Source organism: Schistocerca cancellata, chromosome 8 (genome assembly GCF_023864275.1).
Source record: "Schistocerca cancellata isolate TAMUIC-IGC-003103 chromosome 8, iqSchCanc2.1, whole genome shotgun sequence".
NCBI lineage: Eukaryota > Metazoa > Arthropoda > Insecta > Orthoptera > Acrididae > Schistocerca > Schistocerca cancellata.
The window spans coordinates 347,314,066-347,332,373 of NC_064633.1; the positions used below are offsets into that span (position 1 = coordinate 347,314,066).

The 18,308-nt window shown below is 45.8% G+C and overlaps 1 protein-coding gene across 1 annotated transcript in view; it reads left to right on the forward strand.

Annotated features, from left to right (window-relative positions):
• LOC126095567 (uncharacterized) overlaps nt 1-18,308 on the forward strand; it is a 138,489-nt gene that overhangs the window by 35,291 nt on the left and 84,890 nt on the right. The window contains exon 4 of the mRNA XM_049910344.1: nt 12,510-12,784. Within this exon, the coding sequence (XP_049766301.1) occupies nt 12,510-12,784 (275 nt within the window). The remainder of the gene's footprint in view (nt 1-12,509; nt 12,785-18,308) is intronic.

Genomic DNA, 18,308 nt, shown 5'->3' on the forward strand with positions numbered 1-18,308 from the left:
GCTGCAACAACGTCAATGTTCGATTTCACGTACGTTTGTGAGCAATGGTTCTCTGCGATGAAAATTAATACAACGTACCTCAGAAACTCGCTGTCGGGTCATAATCTTAACTGCACGCAGCGTATACAACGACTACAAGAACAATTACTCCGAGCATAGAACCAACTACTAAGGAGAAAAATGCTATAGAACCGAGAACCCCCCTCTTCAATGACTCGTTGTTATATAATGTTTCCTAAAATCTGTGATGAACAGCTAGTTCAGCAGTCCACATGCAGTGGTAATATCATTGAACCTATAGCTACAAACAGGTCGGACCTTATCGACAACGTCTATGTAGAAACGAGGATTAGCGATCATGATGTCATTATAGCAACTATGATTACGAAGGTTAACACAGTCAGGAAGGCCAGAAGGGTGTTTCTGCTAGACAGAGCACATAAGCATTTATTAACATCTCATTTAGACAATAAACTGGCATCACTTAGTTCCAATAATATGGATGTAGATGAATTACGGGCGAAGTTTAAGCACATAGTAAATCGCGGTCTGTAGAGTTACGTGCTTAGTAAGTGCATAAAGGATGGAAATGTTCCACCATGGTTTAATAACGAAATTTGGAAAAATGCTGAAGAATCAGAAGCTGTTGCACTCTCGGTTCACAAGAGAACGCGCAAATGGCGACAACCAATGGTTAGGAGAGATTCTTGCGTCTATGAGAGGATCTATTCGTGAAGGACATAACAAATAGCACAACCATACCTTAGCAAAAGATCTGGTAGACAACACGAGAAAATTATGGTCCTCTGTAAAATCGCTAAGTGGGTCTAAGGCTTTTATCCAGTGACTTGGTGACCAATCTGCGGTAACAGCTGAAGGTAGCAAAACAGAAGAAGAAGTTTTAAATTTCACATTTAAGAAATCACTCACTCAGAATAATCGTACAAACACAGTTGTTTAGCCAACGAACAGACTCCCGTGTAGACGACATAGAAATAAGCATACCTGGCGTCGAGAAACAACTGGAGGGGTTGAAAGCTAATAACTCACCGCCACGGACGCCAACAATAGAGAGCCACGACCACCGACGCGCAACTCCTACGATCGAGATCCGCGAGCCACGACCAAGCGCTGACCACCCCGCCACCGACGCCAACAATAGAGAGCCACGACCACCGACGAGCGTCACCGACGATCGAGAGCCGTGAGCCACGACTAACGCGCTGGACCACCGCTTGACATATTCTGTCGTATCGGAACTGCAGCACCATCCTGCCATCGATGTTAACAATCGAGAGCCACGGCCACCCACACTGCCACCGACGCAGACGATCAAGAGCCACGAACCACGACCAAGCGCTGACCACCCGCCACCGACGCCAACAATAGAGAGCCACGACCACCGACGCGAGTCACCGACGATCGAGAGCCGTGAGCCACGACTAACGCGCTGGACCACCGCTTGACATATTCTGTCATATGGGAACTGCAGCACCATCCTGCCATCGCTGTTAACAATCGAGAGCCACGGCCACCCACACTGCCACCGACGCAGACGATCAAGAGCCACGAACCACGATCAAGCGCTGACCACCCGCCACCGACGCCAACAATAGAGAGCCACGACCACCGACGCGAGTCACCGACGATCGAGAGACGTGAGCCACGAGTAACGCGCTGGACCACCGCTTGACATATTCTGTCATATGGGAACTGCAGCACCATCCTGCCATCGATGTTAACAATCGAGAGCCACGGCCACCCACACTGCCACCGACGCAGACGATCAAGAGCCACGAGCCACGACCAAGCGCTGACCACCCGCCACCGACGCCAACAATAGAGAGCCACGACCACCGACGCGAGTCACCGACGATCGAGAGCTGTGAGCCACGACTAACGCGCTGGACCACCGCTTGACATATTCTGTCATATCGGAACTGCAGCACCATCCTGCCATCGCTGTTAACAATCGAGAGCCACAGCCACCCACACTGCCACCGACGCAGACGATCAAGAGCCACGAACCACGACCAAGCGCTGACCACCCGCCACCGACGCCAACAATAGAGAGCCACGACCACCGACACGAGTCACCGACGATCGAGAGCCGTGAGCCACGACTAACGCGCTGGACCACCGCTTGACATATTCTGTCATATCGGAACTGCAGCACCATCCTGCCATCGATGTTAACAATCGAGAGCCACGGCCACCCACACTGCCACCGACGCAGACGATCAAGAGCCACGAACCACGACCAAGCGCGGATTACCCGCCACCGACGCCAACAATAGAGAGCCACGACCACCGACGCGAGTCACCGACGATCGAGAGCCGTGAGCCACGAGTAACGCGCTGGACCACCGCATGACATATTCTGTCATATGGGAACTGCAGCACCATCCTGCCATCGATGTTAACAATCGAGAGCCACGGCCACCCACACTGCCACCGACGCAGACGATCAAGAGCCACGAACCACGACCAAGCGCTGACCACCCGCCACCGACGCCAACAATAGAGAGCCACGACCACTGACGCGAGTCACCGACGATCGAGAGCCGTGAGCCACGAGTAACGCGCTGGACCACCGCTTGACATATTCTGTCATATGGGAACTGCAGCACCATCCTGCCATCGATGTTAACAATCGAGAGCCACGGCCACCCACACTGCCACCGACGCAGACGATCAAGAGCCATGAACCACGACCAAGCGCTGACCACCCGCCACCGACGCCAACAATAGAGAGCCACGACCACCGACGCGAGTCACCGACGATCGAGAGCCGTGAGCCACGAGTAACGCGCTGGACCACCGCATGACATATTCTGTCATATGGGAACTGCAGCACCATCCTGCCATCGATGTTAACAATCGAGAGCCACGGCCACCCACACTGCCACCGACGCAGACGATCAAGAGCCACGAACCACGACCAAGCGCTGACCACCCGCCACCGACGCCAACAATAGAGAGCCACGACCACCGACGCGAGTCACCGACGATCGAGAGCCGTGAGCCACGACTAACGCGCTGGACCACCGCTTGACATATTCTGTCATATCGGAACTGCAGCACCATCCTGCCATCGATGTTAACAATCGAGAGCCACGGCCACCCACACTGCCACCGACGCAGACGATCAAGAGCCACGAACCACGACCAAGCGCTGACCACCCGCCACCGACGCCAACAATAGAGAGCCACGACCACCGACGCGAGTCACCGACGATCGAGAGCCATGAGCCACGAGTAACGCGCTGGACCACCGCTTGACATATTCTGTGATATGGGAACTGCAGCACCATCCTGCCATCGATGTTAACAATCGAGAGCCACGGCCACCCACACTGCCACTGACGCAGACGATCAAGAGCCACGAGCCACGACCAAGCGCTGACCACCCGCCACCGACGCCAACAATAGAGAGCCACGACCACCGACGCGCGTCACCGACGATCGAGAGACGTGAGCCACGACTAACCAGCTGGACCACCGCTTGACATATTCTGTCATATCGGAACTGCAGCACCATCCTGCCATCGATGTTAACAATCGAGAGCCACGGCCACCCACACTGCCACCGACGCAGACGATCAAGAGCCACGAGCCACGACCAAGCGCTGACCACCCGCCACCGACACCAACAATAGAGAGCCACGACCACCGACGCGCGTCACCGACGATCGAGAGACGTGAGTCACGACTAACGCGCTGGACCACCGCTTGACATATTCTGTCATATGGGAACTGACCTTGACTTCCGAATTCGACTGGAATTTCGTGGTGTGACAAACATACATATATGTGTCAGTAACTGATTGTGTTCTTTCAGTCATAATACTTTGTGTCTACACTTTCATCTTAGAATAAAGGAAAAGAAGTGACGCGAGGATGGACTAACAGTACACTGTTTATCGGAATGGACTTCGGCTTGCGGATTTCACTTCAATTTCCGTGGTGAGGGTAACAAACATACATGCGTCAGTAACTGAATGTGTTCTTTTAGTCATAATACTTTGTGTCTACACTTTCACCCTAGAATAAAGGTCAAAAAGTGAAGGTATTTAGTGTGTAATTAATACAGGTTTTTATCGCCGTTCTATCGCATTTTTCTGTTCACGATTTCTGTCTATACGTTGACATTACCCAAATGGCCTAGAAGCAATGGCAGTAGGTCACGTGCATGAAATCCGAGATACTCTCCTACAGACATAATTTTAAATCGCTGCTTTGTGCCATATCTCTTATATCGTTTTGTGTCTGCACTTTGATTATAGCTTGCGTCGACGCTTTGATGGTAGCCAAAACGTCGAGAAGAGACTGTAACTGGACACGTAGCTGAAGCATGGTATAAGCAGCCAGTACATTGAGGTTCGTATCGCTGCTCTTCACAACTAGTCACATCTTATTTTGTGTATACACTTAACTTTAGAATAAAATCCGAGCAGCGATGGTAATTGGTATCAGCCCAAAAATACGAGATAGATTTATTAAAGGTTTTTATCACTGCTCTGTGAATGTTTTCAGGTCACATTTTGTGTCTACATCTTGATATCAGCCAAATGGCCTAGAATCGATGGAAGCGGTGACGTGAGTGAAATCCGAGATAATCGGCTAGCCACAGAATTTTAATTCACAGCTTTCGAGCACCTCTCTGATGAGGTTTACTGTCTACACTTCGATATTAGTCTGAAGGCAGAGGGTCTATAGTAACAGGACACATAGACGAAACCCAGTACAAACAGCTACTGCTGTATTTTTGCATTTCTGATCCTGCGTTTCCATGGTTTGTGTCTACATTTTAATCCTAGAGTAAGGGCTGAAAAGTGATGGTAATTGATCTCAAGCGTTTAATACCGAGATAACTGACTATTTCATAGAGTGTTTCATCTCTGATCCGCTGCACATTTCTGTTCACTATTTGTGTCTTCACTTTGATCTTAGGCAGATTGCTTATAAACGACAAATGGGCAAAATCCGAGATAATCGGCGGCTAGCCACGGGGTTTTAAATCACTGGTTTCTGGCAGTTCTCTGTTATCATTTACTGGCTAAACATTGATTTTAGCCTAAATGTCAAGAGCGGTAATAAAAGGCACATGAGCGATACCCGGTAAAAGCAGCCAGTGCTTATAGGTCTGACTCGTCGCCCTTCAGTTTCATGCTATGTGTCTACAGTTTCATCTTACGGCAAGGCCAAAACGCTATGGTAATTGTTCTCATGGGCAAAAAACCAAGATAGGTAGGTTTCTCATACAGACTTGTATCACCGCTCCGCGAAATTTTTGCGTTCACGTTTTGTGTCCCCACATTGATTTTAGCCAAATGCCTAGAAACAAGGGTAGCAGGTCACATGGGCAAAATCTGAGATAATCGACTTTCCACAATGTTTGAAATCATTGGTTTCCGGCACTTGTCTCATAATGTTTCCTGGATACACTCTGACCTTAGCCAAAAGGTCGAAAAGCGAAGCCTTGTGTTAGCACTTTCATCTTAGAATAAAGGCCAAGAAGTGCAGATACGACAGATCGATTGGTCTCATAGTGAAAAATATGAAATAGGTGTCTATTTTATACAGGTTGTTACCGCTGCTCAGTGACAGTTCGCGGTTCACGTTTTGGGTCTGCACTTTGAGCTAAGCCAAATGGCCTGGAGTCGTTGGCAGCATGTCTTATGATAGGGATTTGATATAATCGGCTATCTACAGGGTTTTAAACTACTTCTTTCTGGTACTATCCTGATAACGTTTTGTGTCTAGTTTTTAATCTTACCCATGAGTCCGAGAATCGATAGTAACACAAAACATGGGGGAAATCCAGTATAAGCAGGCACATCGGAGAGATTTTTATCTCTGCCCTCCACAGCTTATCATTTCATACTTTCATTTCGGTTACAGGCGGAAAAGTGATGGTAATTGGTCTCATAGGGAGAAAAGCAAGATAGGTGGCTATTTCATAGACGTCAATATCGTTGTTTTATTGCACACCGTATCAGAGTTGACACAAAATTTCATCTTCCATTTTCAGTATTCGCATATATGTTGCAAAACACTTATGACACTGCAGTGCACTTGTCACTACAACACCCTGCCCTGTTGGGATGCCGAAAGTCTCCCTACATCCCCACCAGCAACCTACTAAAGCATGTCACTCCAATGTGAATGATGCTCGAGAAGATTGCCGTTTCAGATTGGCACCTGAGTCGTGCAGAGAACAGCTAGTGTTTGTGTCGAGGAAGGCACATTTGGAGTGAGCATGGCGGGCGGTAAGAGTAGATGGAGTCCCTAATTTCTCCATTTCAGCGTTGTGTCTTTTTAACAGAGTCAACAAATAATTTCAGCTGCCTTTCTTTACTCGTACTTCTGTGGTCTTCAGTCCCAAGACTAATCTGATGCATCTCTCCAGGCTACTCTGTCTCATTCAAGCTTCTTCACCTAAGAATAACTACTGAAACCTACATCCATCTGCATCTGCTAATTGTATTCATCTCTTTATATTCCTCTACCATTTCCTCCACCTCCCCCCCCCCCTTACTTCCCATCAGAACTAAATTAGTGACTCCTGTGTACAGATCCCTTCTTTTAGTCAAGTTGCTCTACGCATTTCTTGTCTCCCAAACTCTATACAGTATCTCCTCATTAATTACCTGATCTACCCATCGAATCTTCAACTTTCTTCTGTAGCACCACATTTCAAAAGCCTATACTCTTTTACCATCCATAAATGACTCTCATACATAACTCCACGTCAGATAAATACTTTCCTAACACCTTAACTATATTCGATGTTAACAAATGACTCTTCTTCAGAACCATTTTTGGTGCCATTACTAGTCCACATTTTGTATCCTCTCTACTTCGGCCATCATTAGCTATTTTGCTGCCCAAATAGCAACACTAGTCTACAACTTTTAATGTCTCGTTTCCTGGTCTTATTCCCTCAGTATCACCTGATTTAATTCGACTACATCCCATTATCCTTGTTTTGCATTTGTTGAAGCTCATCTTATATTCTTCCTTCAAGATGCTGTCCATCCCGTACAACTGCTCTTCTAAGTCCTTTGCTGTGTCTGACACAATTACAATGTCATCGGAAAACCTCAAAGTTATTATTTCTTCTCCCTGAACTTTAATTCCCACTCCAGATTTTTTTTGTTTCCTTTGCTGCTTGCTCAGTGTACAGATTGAATAACAACGAGGATAGGCTACAATTCTGTCTAACTCCCTTCTCAACCACTGCTTCCATTTCATGCCACTCAGCTTTTATTTCAGAGAGTATTCAGTCAACATGGTCAACAGCTTTCTACAAATGTACAAATGCTATAATGGTAGGTTTATCTTTCTGTAGCCTATCTTCTAAGATATTCCATGGGGTCAGTACTGTTCGCGTGTCCCTGCATTTCTCCGGTATGCAAAATGATTTTCCCCGGAGTCAGCCACTGCCAGTTTTTCCATTCTTCTGCAAATAATTCGTTTTACTATTTTGTCACCAATACTTATTAAATTACTAGTTGACACAGCCAGCACCAGTTCTCTTTGGATTGCTATTATTACAATCTTCTGTCACCTTTCTCATACGTCTTGCACACCAGTGGGAATAGTTTTTTCATGGCTGGCTCTCCCAAAGCTATTAGAAGTTCTGATGGAATGTCGTCTACTGCAGGGCGTTGTTTCGCCTTATGGCTTTCAGTGTTCTGTATCATATCTCCTGTCCCATCTGCATCTAAGTTCTCTCCCTTTCTATAATATTACATTCAGGTCCATCTTCCTCGTATAGACCATGTATATCCTCCTTCCACCTTTTAGCTTTCCCTTATTTGCAAAGGACTGGTTTTCCATCTGGGCTTTTGATATTCATAAAGCTTCTTCTCTTTTCTCCAAAGGCTTCTTTAATTAGCCTGTATCTACCTTTCCCCTAGTGAAATGTGCTTCTAAATGCTTTCATTTTTCTTCTAGCCATTCCTGCTTAGGCATTTGGCATTCCCTGTTAGTCGTATTTTTTAGACGTTTGTATTCCCTTTTGTCTGATTCATTCGCTATACTTTTATATTTATTCCTTTCATCAGTTAAATTCAGTATTTTCTATGGTATCCAAGGATTTCTACTAACCCTTGTCTTTTTAGCTATTTGATCTTTTGCTGACTTCACTATTTCATCTCTCAAAGCTAACCGTTCGCCTTCTACTGTGTTCATTTCTCCTGTTCTAGTGAACCGTCGCCTAATGGTCTCTCTTAAACTCTCATTCTTTCAACTTATCCAGGTCCCATCTCCTTAATTTCCTACCTTTTTGCAGTTTCGTCAGTTTTACTCTACAGTTCATAATCAATAAATTGTGATCAGAGTCCACACCTGCCCCTGGAAACATTTCGAGAAATCTTTCGAAATGTACATCAAGTTTTCCGTAGGAACCCATCTCCGGAAACGTCATCCAACGACGCTACAGCGCGTCTAAGTTCGGCGCCTGTAAAAATATCTGTGGACAGGGTAGTTCCATGAGTATGTAAAATGTTTTCAAGGATGGTGGAGACGGCTAAACGTGTCAGTTCTGTGCACGGGAAATGTGTGCAAGCCACTCCACAATTCGGCGTGTGTGGCACGAAGATGATTTTCACTCTTAATGCCTACAGCATGCTCACGCCATTAACCCAGACGATTTTCCAAGTGGAATTCAGTTCTGCCAGTGGTTTATGCAAAGGTGTGCCATTCAACCGGACTTTACCAAACGTGTGCCTTTTACGGATGAGGCATCCTTTACACGAGAGGCTATGTTCAACAGCCACAAGCCACTCGTGTGGACAGGAGAAAATCCACACTCCGCCTTTGTTCGTGGCCACCAAGAACGCTTCGCTGTCAACATCTGGGGCCGCTTGGTAGGCGATAATCTGGTTGGTCTATAAATGTTCCCCAACCGACTGAACGCAAAACAGATGCTTAATCTTTTTACAAGAAACTCTGCCAGAGTTGTTGGAATATGCACACGCAGTGCGAGTGCTTTTGGATGAAACCTTTCATGAGAACAGGATGACATCCGCTGACGTTTTCGTCTGTGGCCACCTGAAACCAGTTATCTATGAAGCACCCACTCAGACTGATATAGCGCTGATAGGGTGCAATATGGCAGCCTCCAATGCAATTCCAACGTTGACATGCGTGTTTGAGAGATTGCGACAGTCACTCCAAAGTCGTTGCACGGAGTCCATTCGAGCAGGATGGCGTAATTTTGAGCACTTTTTGTAACTATTTTCAAATAAAGGTTATAAAACTTCATCCCGCTACTCATTTGCCTTGATGCCACAAATACATTGAAAACGTTACATTGCAGATCTGCTACCATGACCGCTCGGATGGCATGTTGTGTGTCTACTGTCTTGGCAGCGCGTGGTGTTGTTTAACGATGCCTAGCGCTGTACGCTAAGGGATGCGGTCATGGGTTACTATCCGGATTATGCTTGTTATGCCCACTCTACCAGCTCTCTCATTTTCTACATTCATTTCCGATGCACCCAGTACATACATTTACAGGCGCCGGCGCCTATAACTTTGACGCTCTGTAGCGTCGTTGCAAGACATTTCCGGACATGGGTTCTTCCGTAAAATTTGATCTATTAAGTTCGCCCTACAACCTCTGAAAGTGTGTAACATGAATCATGAAACACGCTGTTTATAACTTCAGCCTATCCATTTCTCATTTTAAATGTTCTAACCTAAGTGATCTAACGTTCCACTCTCTGACCCGTAGACCGCTGGTTGTTTTTCTCCTGACGACGACATCCTCCTGAGTAGGTCCGCCCGGAAATCTGAATAAGGGACTAACTTACCTCCGGAATATTTTACCCAAGAGTACACTATCATCATTTAGCCTTACGGTAGAACTGCATGCCCTCGGGGAAAAGCCGTTCACAATACCTGCACAGCAACGCAATTTTGGTTGATGTCAGTCAACCAAATGGCTCTGAGCACTATGGGACTTAGCATCTCAGGTCATCAGTCCCATAGATTTAGAACTGGTTAAACCTAACTAACCTAAGGACATCACACACAGCCATGCCAGAGGCAGGATTCGAACCGGCGACCGTAACAGCAGCGCGTATCATTCAATCATCCATCCTCAGGAACTACACATTTGTCTGGTATCTCAACAGATACCACTCTCCTTTACTCGTAAACTTGTTGTGAAACAGTAACGAAACTGAAATGGACTCATCGGTAAGTCATAATGTCTCTGTGGACTGCCGACAGTCTCGCTCCCCCGCACCAGCAAGAGCCGTAAAGCCCATCGTCCCATTGCGATTGACACTTGAGAATATTGGCATTTAAGTTTAAACTGTAAGCCGTACAAGTAGCAGCTAGTGTTTGTACCGAGAAAGGCACATTTGGAATGAGCAAGGCAGGCTGCGAGGGGAGGAGGTGGTGGCCCTAATTTCTCCACTTAAGGAGAAACGTAAAGCTATATTTAACGCTGAAGGCGTCAATCATGATATTCTGATCTTTTACCGGAGCTGAAATGAAATTTCACTTGCCATTTTCTGTTTTCGCCTTGCGGATTCGTACATCGTCGATCGCTTCACGCCAGCAGTTGACCACCTCAAAAATGCAGTATGTCACGGGTGGCGCCAATCTAGATGGGGCTTGAGCCACGCCTGCCGGTGTTCTGCAGCACCATCGCTACGCAGTGGTTATGAAATACGGCCACATGGGACAGGCGAGACTGTTCAGATCGTGGGAGTTCTACTTCTGCTTCCAGTGGATTCGTCGAATCCTCACTCTGCCGAACTTATGTCAAACAAGAGTGTACTGAATGTTGAGCTGTATCCAGGAGACAAGAGTTAGACAGGAGTTGGTAGTAACTGCACTTAGAACTTGCAGCGTTCGAGAACTGCAGATTTTCTGACTCTCGCGGCACAGTGTTTTTGACTCATTCCTTGTGTTTCAGTGGCGACTAAGCGACCAGGATACGTTGTGGTGAGATACTGTGTCACTGACTGTACGGAATGTGTAGGAGCTCCGTCATGCTGAAAGTGTATACGAGCTTTGTTGCCAGAGGGATATCCTTCACGTATTCTATTAACACATTTTGGAGAAACTCAAGATACCGTGTTCCAGTAAGACGGTTATCTAAAACAACTGGACCGATGAGTTAGTCATCAATAATACCGCACCACACGTTGCCTGAGAAACGTCGTTGAAAATTCGTTCCCACAGTAGCGTGCACATTTTCAAAAAATGGTTCAAATGGCTCTGAGCACTATGGGACTCAACTGCTGTGGTCATAAGTCCCCTAGAACTTAGAACTACTTAAACCTAACTAACCTAAGGACAGCACACAACACCCAGCCATCACGAGGCAGAGAAAATCCCTAACCCCGCCGGGAATCGAACCCGGGAACCCGGGCGTGGGAAGCGAGAACGCTACCGCACGACCACGAGATGCGGGCTGCACATTTTCATTTGCCCATATATGAGAGTTGCGCGTGTTGTCGACCCGTTGCGGGTAAATGTCGACTCATCGGTGAACAGAAGCCGTGGAATTAATAGCTCTTTGGCAATGATCCATTGACAGAATTATTGCCAGGCGGCAGCATTTCCTTCTTGCAGATGTTGTATACTGTGCCGATGAAAGGGATACAGAGCGTGCTCGTGTACTGTGCGTATCACTCGTGTTTGTGGAATACAAAGTAGCGCAGCAATTCTTCTAGAGCTAGTAGTAGGGTTGCGTTCCACCACTTGAAGAATGTTCTGAATTTCATTACGATTTTGTTGTACGGGACGTTCAGAGACAAAATTTACGATGGGAAGCGTACCACGCTCACGCAATCCGTGAAACATCCTGCTACCTGGCATTCTGCGATTCGGAAATCGTTGTCGGTATTCTCGCACAACAGCTCTGGAATTCCCATTGGACAAACCGTAGACAAACACCGTGTCAGTATACTCTGCATGTGTGAAGATCCGTGACGTTTTCACTACACAAAACTGTATTCGTTGTTCACGTAACAACACTGTAGTACCGTGCAGTACAACAAGCACTGTCGGACTGAGATTTGAGGTAAACAACTGCACCATGCGCAAGTGAACTGCGTACTGACACGGTTATTAAGGACGACGCTACACGTATCTCGATCGCAGTTGTTTTCATTGGTTTACCCGGAAACTGTTAAGAAAAGGGCATATGTTCATTAGGAGTTTTTTGTTCAGAATCACCACTAGTATTAGCCCTCAACGCACGTACCATTCCTCCTGACTCACGCTGTATATATATATATATATAATACTACGCTTGTTAACTTCAGTTAAAGCAGAAAGGAGAGCAATGAGAGGTAAGTGTTCTGTCATTCCTAAATAAAGAGTTATGTTTATTGACTGTGGGTGTGTTTATCAGCTGACGTTCTCTGCGTCCAGGCGGGAGGTCAAAAGGAGGATACAGCAGTGGCGTCTAATGGGGTTGCTCTCTTCGTTCGCTGTTGCATAGTGTCGTCTTTTTCAACAATGTTTTTATGTGTTAGTTCAGTAAGAGTGAAAAGCACTCTGTCGCTATTCCGGTGCCGGACTTGTCATTAACTCAAATTGTAGAGTTACAGGGGCAGCGTATTGACCAGCTCTTGCAAGCACTTCAAGGTGTGTTGCAAGCAGCAGCAGCGCAACAACTGCCGCCCTTACGTGTTCAAGTTGAACCAGTGCACCAAGAGGCTCAAGTGTCTAAGTTGCGAGAGTTTGTGGAGCAAGGCGAAGACTACGAGGAATATGCGCCCCCGCTTACAGCTTTCTTACAGCACCACAGGTGTGTATTTATCATTTCTTGTCCACGGAGGCGTGGAAATTTATCGTTGGCTGTGAAAGTATTTACGGCCGTTCGGCCTGACGAAGTAAATGTGGCAGCTGCTAGGTATAAATTTCTTCGCCTCAAACAACAACCTGGACTATCCTATAAACAGTGGGTCGGAGAATTTTGTGGGTTAGTAAGACAATGTCAGTTCAAGTGTTCCTGTGGCTTATGTTATAGTGGCGTTATGCTTAGGAATGTCCGCCTCCTTAGCTGAGTGGTCAGTGTCCCTAACTGACATGCAGCAGGCACCGTTTCAATCGCTGGCCGGGTCGGAGATTTTCTCTGCTCGGGGTATTTTGTTGTCCTCATCATCGTCATCGACACACAAGTCACCTATTGTGGCGTCAACTGAAAAGACTTGCAACTCGGTGGCCGAGACTTCCCCAGGTGGGGACTCACGGCCATCAATGGCATACGATCATTTCATCTTACATGCTTAGAAATGTTATCATTCATAATTTTTCGGAGGCTCGTATTCTGGCCTCTGTACTGAAGCTTCCGATCCTGAACTTGAAAACCTTGTTGTCGATAACTGAGTCTCAGGACATAGTAGAGGTTACTGCACTTGAAATGCAAGGGCCAGCTATTTCTTAGGTGAAGACTGAGCAACTTCAGAAGTCAGCCTCCCCTCCCCAGGATAGGCAGGGCACCGTCCGAGGTTTCAGTTTCGTGCTAGTAAGTCCCGCCGTCAATGCACGACGCAACACACGCGAACAAGGAAGTCGTGCCCACGGTGTTTTAGTGCACATGACAGAGCGTAGTGTCCGGGCCAGCAGGCAAAGTGTTACGCTTGTGGCAAGCAGGGCCACATCCAAGCAGTGTGTCTTCAACAGTCTAGTGCCAGTTCCGCCATGCCTGAGCACACGGACAAGTTGACAGCTCAACCTGATTACCTGACAAGCAGTCTTCAGCGATCAACTGGCAGTATGACAAATTGCTTATACATTTTCGTGCGGCGAATGGAAGTGTAAAGATTCCATTAGGCACTGGGCTACTGTTACGTTGTTCAGCCGTGCCATGTATCAACGTTGAGGTAGCCTACAGCTGTAGCAGCCAAGCGCCACAATATCACCATTTAATGGACAGAAAATTCCTGTTTAGGACGTGTTTAGTCTGCCTGCTACTTTTCGCGCTCATACGAAAACAGTTCTCTTTCATATCCTGTGTTTACGAGACGGTAAAAAAATGGTTCAAATGGCTCTGAGCACTATGGGACTTAACATCTATTGTCATCAGTCCACTAGAACTTAGAACTACCTAAACCTAACTAACCTAAAGACAGCACACAACACCCAGTCATCACGTGGCAGAGAAAATCCCTGACCCCGCCGGGAATCGAACCCGGGAATCCGGGCGCGGGAAGCGAGAACGCTACCGCACGACCACGAGCTGCGGACACGAGACGGTAAAATATTATTGAAATGGTTGGTTTGATTTATTTTGATTGTAAATTCAAGGCAATGTGTTGGAAGTAGATTCTGCTACACCTCTTGCTAATGTCGATGCGTTGTGTGAGAAGTACAGTTCCTTGTTAGATGGTGGTTTAGGGAAAGCATCTGGCTTCGAGGCCCATGGAAAGACAATTCACAGCCCACATGCTCTGCGGGATCCGGTAGCAGCAGAGTTGCAGCGTTAGTAGGAATGCGATGTGCTTAAACCTGGACCTGCGAGCCAGTGGGCGTCCCGTTTGGTTATTCTGCGGAAGCCTTCGGGTGGGCTACAGCTCTGTGCAGATTTCAAAGCTACCATCGATCTACAGACTGCTGTCGATTCCTTCGCTTTTCTGTATGAATACGCTATAGACAACGACGGTTATTATGTCCACGATCTGCAGTAAAATAACTCTGATCGCAGCATATGTACATCCAAACCATCCACTGGTCGAAAGCGACCTTATCTAGATGTTTGATGGATTTGGTAAAGTGATACTATATGGGGATCTGGACGCAAAATACTTCGCGTGGAACTCGATGCGAAACAACCTGAATGGAAAAGAAACGAAACGGCCTGAATGGGGAAAAAATAGGAACTGAAAGTGAGGCTCCATGTAATTGCATATGCCCCGGGGGGACCCACACACATATCTCGGAGCAGCAATCTTAGACCGGATGTTCTATATATAGCAATTCTGAGAAATATGAGGTTTCATCCGCGCCTCAAGACAATAAACGACTTAACATCCGACCACCGTCCGGCTACCGGGCGGATAACAAACGCTATAAAACTATCGTTTCCTCCGAGAAAAAAAAAGATACCAACTGGGACCATTGCGAGACGTATTTAAACAATAACTGAGGCTTACCATAAATGCCGGAAACGAAGCAGATTTTTATCTCGCTACAGACTGTTAACCGCAAAAGCTCGAGATGGTGTATTGAAAGGCAATAGTAATTGCTACTTCTGAATCACAATATTGTGAGTAATATTCACCAATGCTGCAAAGAGCTAAAAACTTTAAAAAATAGAGCTCGTAAGCGGCGACTTACCAGGACATAGAACAGCCGACCAAGAACAGCTTATCAGCAAGACACCTCCAACCAAAAACACCGTATTTACATCACCTGCAGAGGCGCGAAAGTCATCAGGAGTCCGGCCATAAACTTGGCCCCTGACCCTGACGGATCTCTAATGAGCAGCTGCTACATTTACCACGGAAGCCCCTCGTTCTGTTAATGAGGATCTTTTACAGCTGCGTCCTAAATGAATGCTTCTCCAACTGTTGGGAAACAATCAGGGTAGTCCCAATCCAAAACCAGAGACATCCAGTAAACCATAAGCAACCGTTGGCGGTAAGTGACATCATACAGCTGGAAAAGTTAGCCTTTCAGACGCGCTTGTCCTCAGAACTTCAGTTGCTGAGAGTGACAAAATTTATCGCCCACAATATGAACTGTGCCTGCTATACTTCAAGGGTTTTTCTTGATCTGAAGAAGGCATGCCATAAGGTGTGGAAAACCAAACTAATTTCGAAAATGAATGCCATAGGGGTAATCCCAGACTACAAAACCAAACTGACCGTCAGTTTTCTCTCCGAGAGAAGGTTCTTTGAGAATACTGACAGCAACGGTGAAGCACTAAATACCATGACGAAAGGACTCCCGAAGGCTCTGTATTACCGCCCAACTTGTTCATTTTATACTCTGTGTTCAAAAAGTCTCTCCGCAGTGCCGTATGCTTGTTCACCTGCCTGGGTTACTTCCCTTCAAGTGGACTCTCCCAACATTCCACTGTTTCGTTTATCTCAGCCAGCGTCAGTAGTATATTTCGTGTGTGTCGTTACGAGTTGACGTGAACGTTTAAGTTTAGTTCCTTTGTTCGTTTGTTTCGTTTTTGTCACTGTTAAAATGCTAACCATTGAAGAACGTGTGTTTTTAGTCGAACAAGTGTTCAAAGCTGGCGGTAAATACACAGTTTCAGTTCGTCAAACATATAATTCAGTTTTCTCGGAGACAACACTCACACATCGCGATACTGTGCGAGATTTAACTAACAAATTGCGAAATACGGGTTCAGTGACAGATGCACTGAGAAGTGGTCATCCTAGCGTTTTGTCTGAGCATAAACTGCTCGCCATTTCCGATAAAATGTCCATGAGTTGAACAAGTCAGTAAGAAAACTCACACAGAAAATCGATGTTAGTGTCGGAACGGCCCATACAGCTGTAAAGAAAAAAATTAGAACTTTTCCCATACAAAGTGACAGTCGTGCAAGAACTGAAAAATACTGATCATGGCAAGAGACTTCATTATTGTCAATGGTTCAAAAATTTCGTTCAACATAATGGAAGGGATATTCTTAATGAAACGTTTTTCACTGATGAGGCGTAGTTTCATTTATCCGCATACATGAACTCGCAAAATTCTCGTATGTCTAGTACTGCAAATCCATTGTGTATTCATGAGGAACCACTTCATTCTGCGAAAATAGGAGTTTGGATTGCAATTTCTAGACGTCGGATTGTGGGTCCCATGTTTTTCAACGAAACAGTAAATGCGCAACGATACTGCAGTGATATTCTGTACCTATTCATAGGAGAACTGAATGATTATTTCCAACAAGATGGTGCAACAGCGCATACAACTCGCGTTTCAGTGTCACTGCTTGCAGATTTTTTGGTGATCACATAATTTCACAGGGAATTTGGCCTCCACGATCGCCTGACCTAACACCACCTGACTTTTTCTTCTGGGGTGCAACGAAAGCAACTGTCTATAAAAACCGTCCGAAATTCATCGATGAATTGAAAACTGCAATACCCACTTTCACTGCTTCTGTTACAGAAGAAATGTTACAGCTTGTGTTTGGAAACATGATTAGACGAATTGAATTGTGCATTCAACAACAGGGAGGACACTTTCAACATTTAATGTGAAATTTGTAAATAAAAATGAATATTCAATAAATTAATAACTTGTATTTCACTGAGTTTCATTCCGGTATATTGACGGCTGCATACGGCACGCGCGGCTAACAATCATACGGTACTGCGGAGAGATTTTTGAACGCCCCGTATTTTAATTCCACGTACGACCGTGGAGGACCCTGTATAGGAATAAAGAGAAACCGACTCCTGAACAGGACAATAAGGCTAGAGCCCAAACGTCCTGTTAACGATTGACAGATGTTAAAGTGAGAGGTAATGGAAAGAAGATGAGCCCTCAAAGAAAGCAGCAATTCTGAACAAATAAGAATAAAAATAACGATAATAATAATAAGAGACAGATGCACTAAGAGAATTTTCTCCATTTGTATTTGTAGATCATAAGATGTATGTGTTACTAGACTCATCAGACTGTCTAGAGTATGGCCGGCCACAGTGTGCCAAAATTCACGCGTTCACGCCTGGCACTCTGGTTTGCTCGGTCCTTCTCGGAAATACTCGGTACGGCGTGACATTACATGTAGTACTGCGATGCGGCACATTCTCTTCCCGCAGAGATGCGGTATTTTTCGAAACGCACTTGTACTTCTCGCCCTTTGCTTGTGGTTTAAAAGAAGTGTAAAGGGCCGGTGGATGATGCAATGGCTCATACAATCAAAAAGAGCCAATGTAGCACCGCACTATCACGACCATTTAAAAATGAGTGGGAATTACTTTTTCGACGAGAAGGACGACATTTCTGAGTGTATATTATGCAGTTGCATAATCGCCAGGCACCGCAGATACGCTAAAGAGAGACCTTACGTTACAACGCACAAGGAATTTCAAGATACAGTTGGCGATGAAAGAGAAAACAATATATATATATATGTCCTTGTAGGAATTACTGTCTGTTCTATTGTTATTTCCAGCCGGCAATCAACTATAGCAGCCCGTCATTAAAAGCAAGCTACAACATAACGCTCAAAGTAGCTACAGGTAATAAACCTTTCAGTGATGGCGAGTTCATTAAGAGCTCTCCCAAGTTGGCGCAGAATATGGAAAAACTGGTTGTTGCACGTTGTTTTAAAATTAAATCAAATTCATCACAACAAGAGA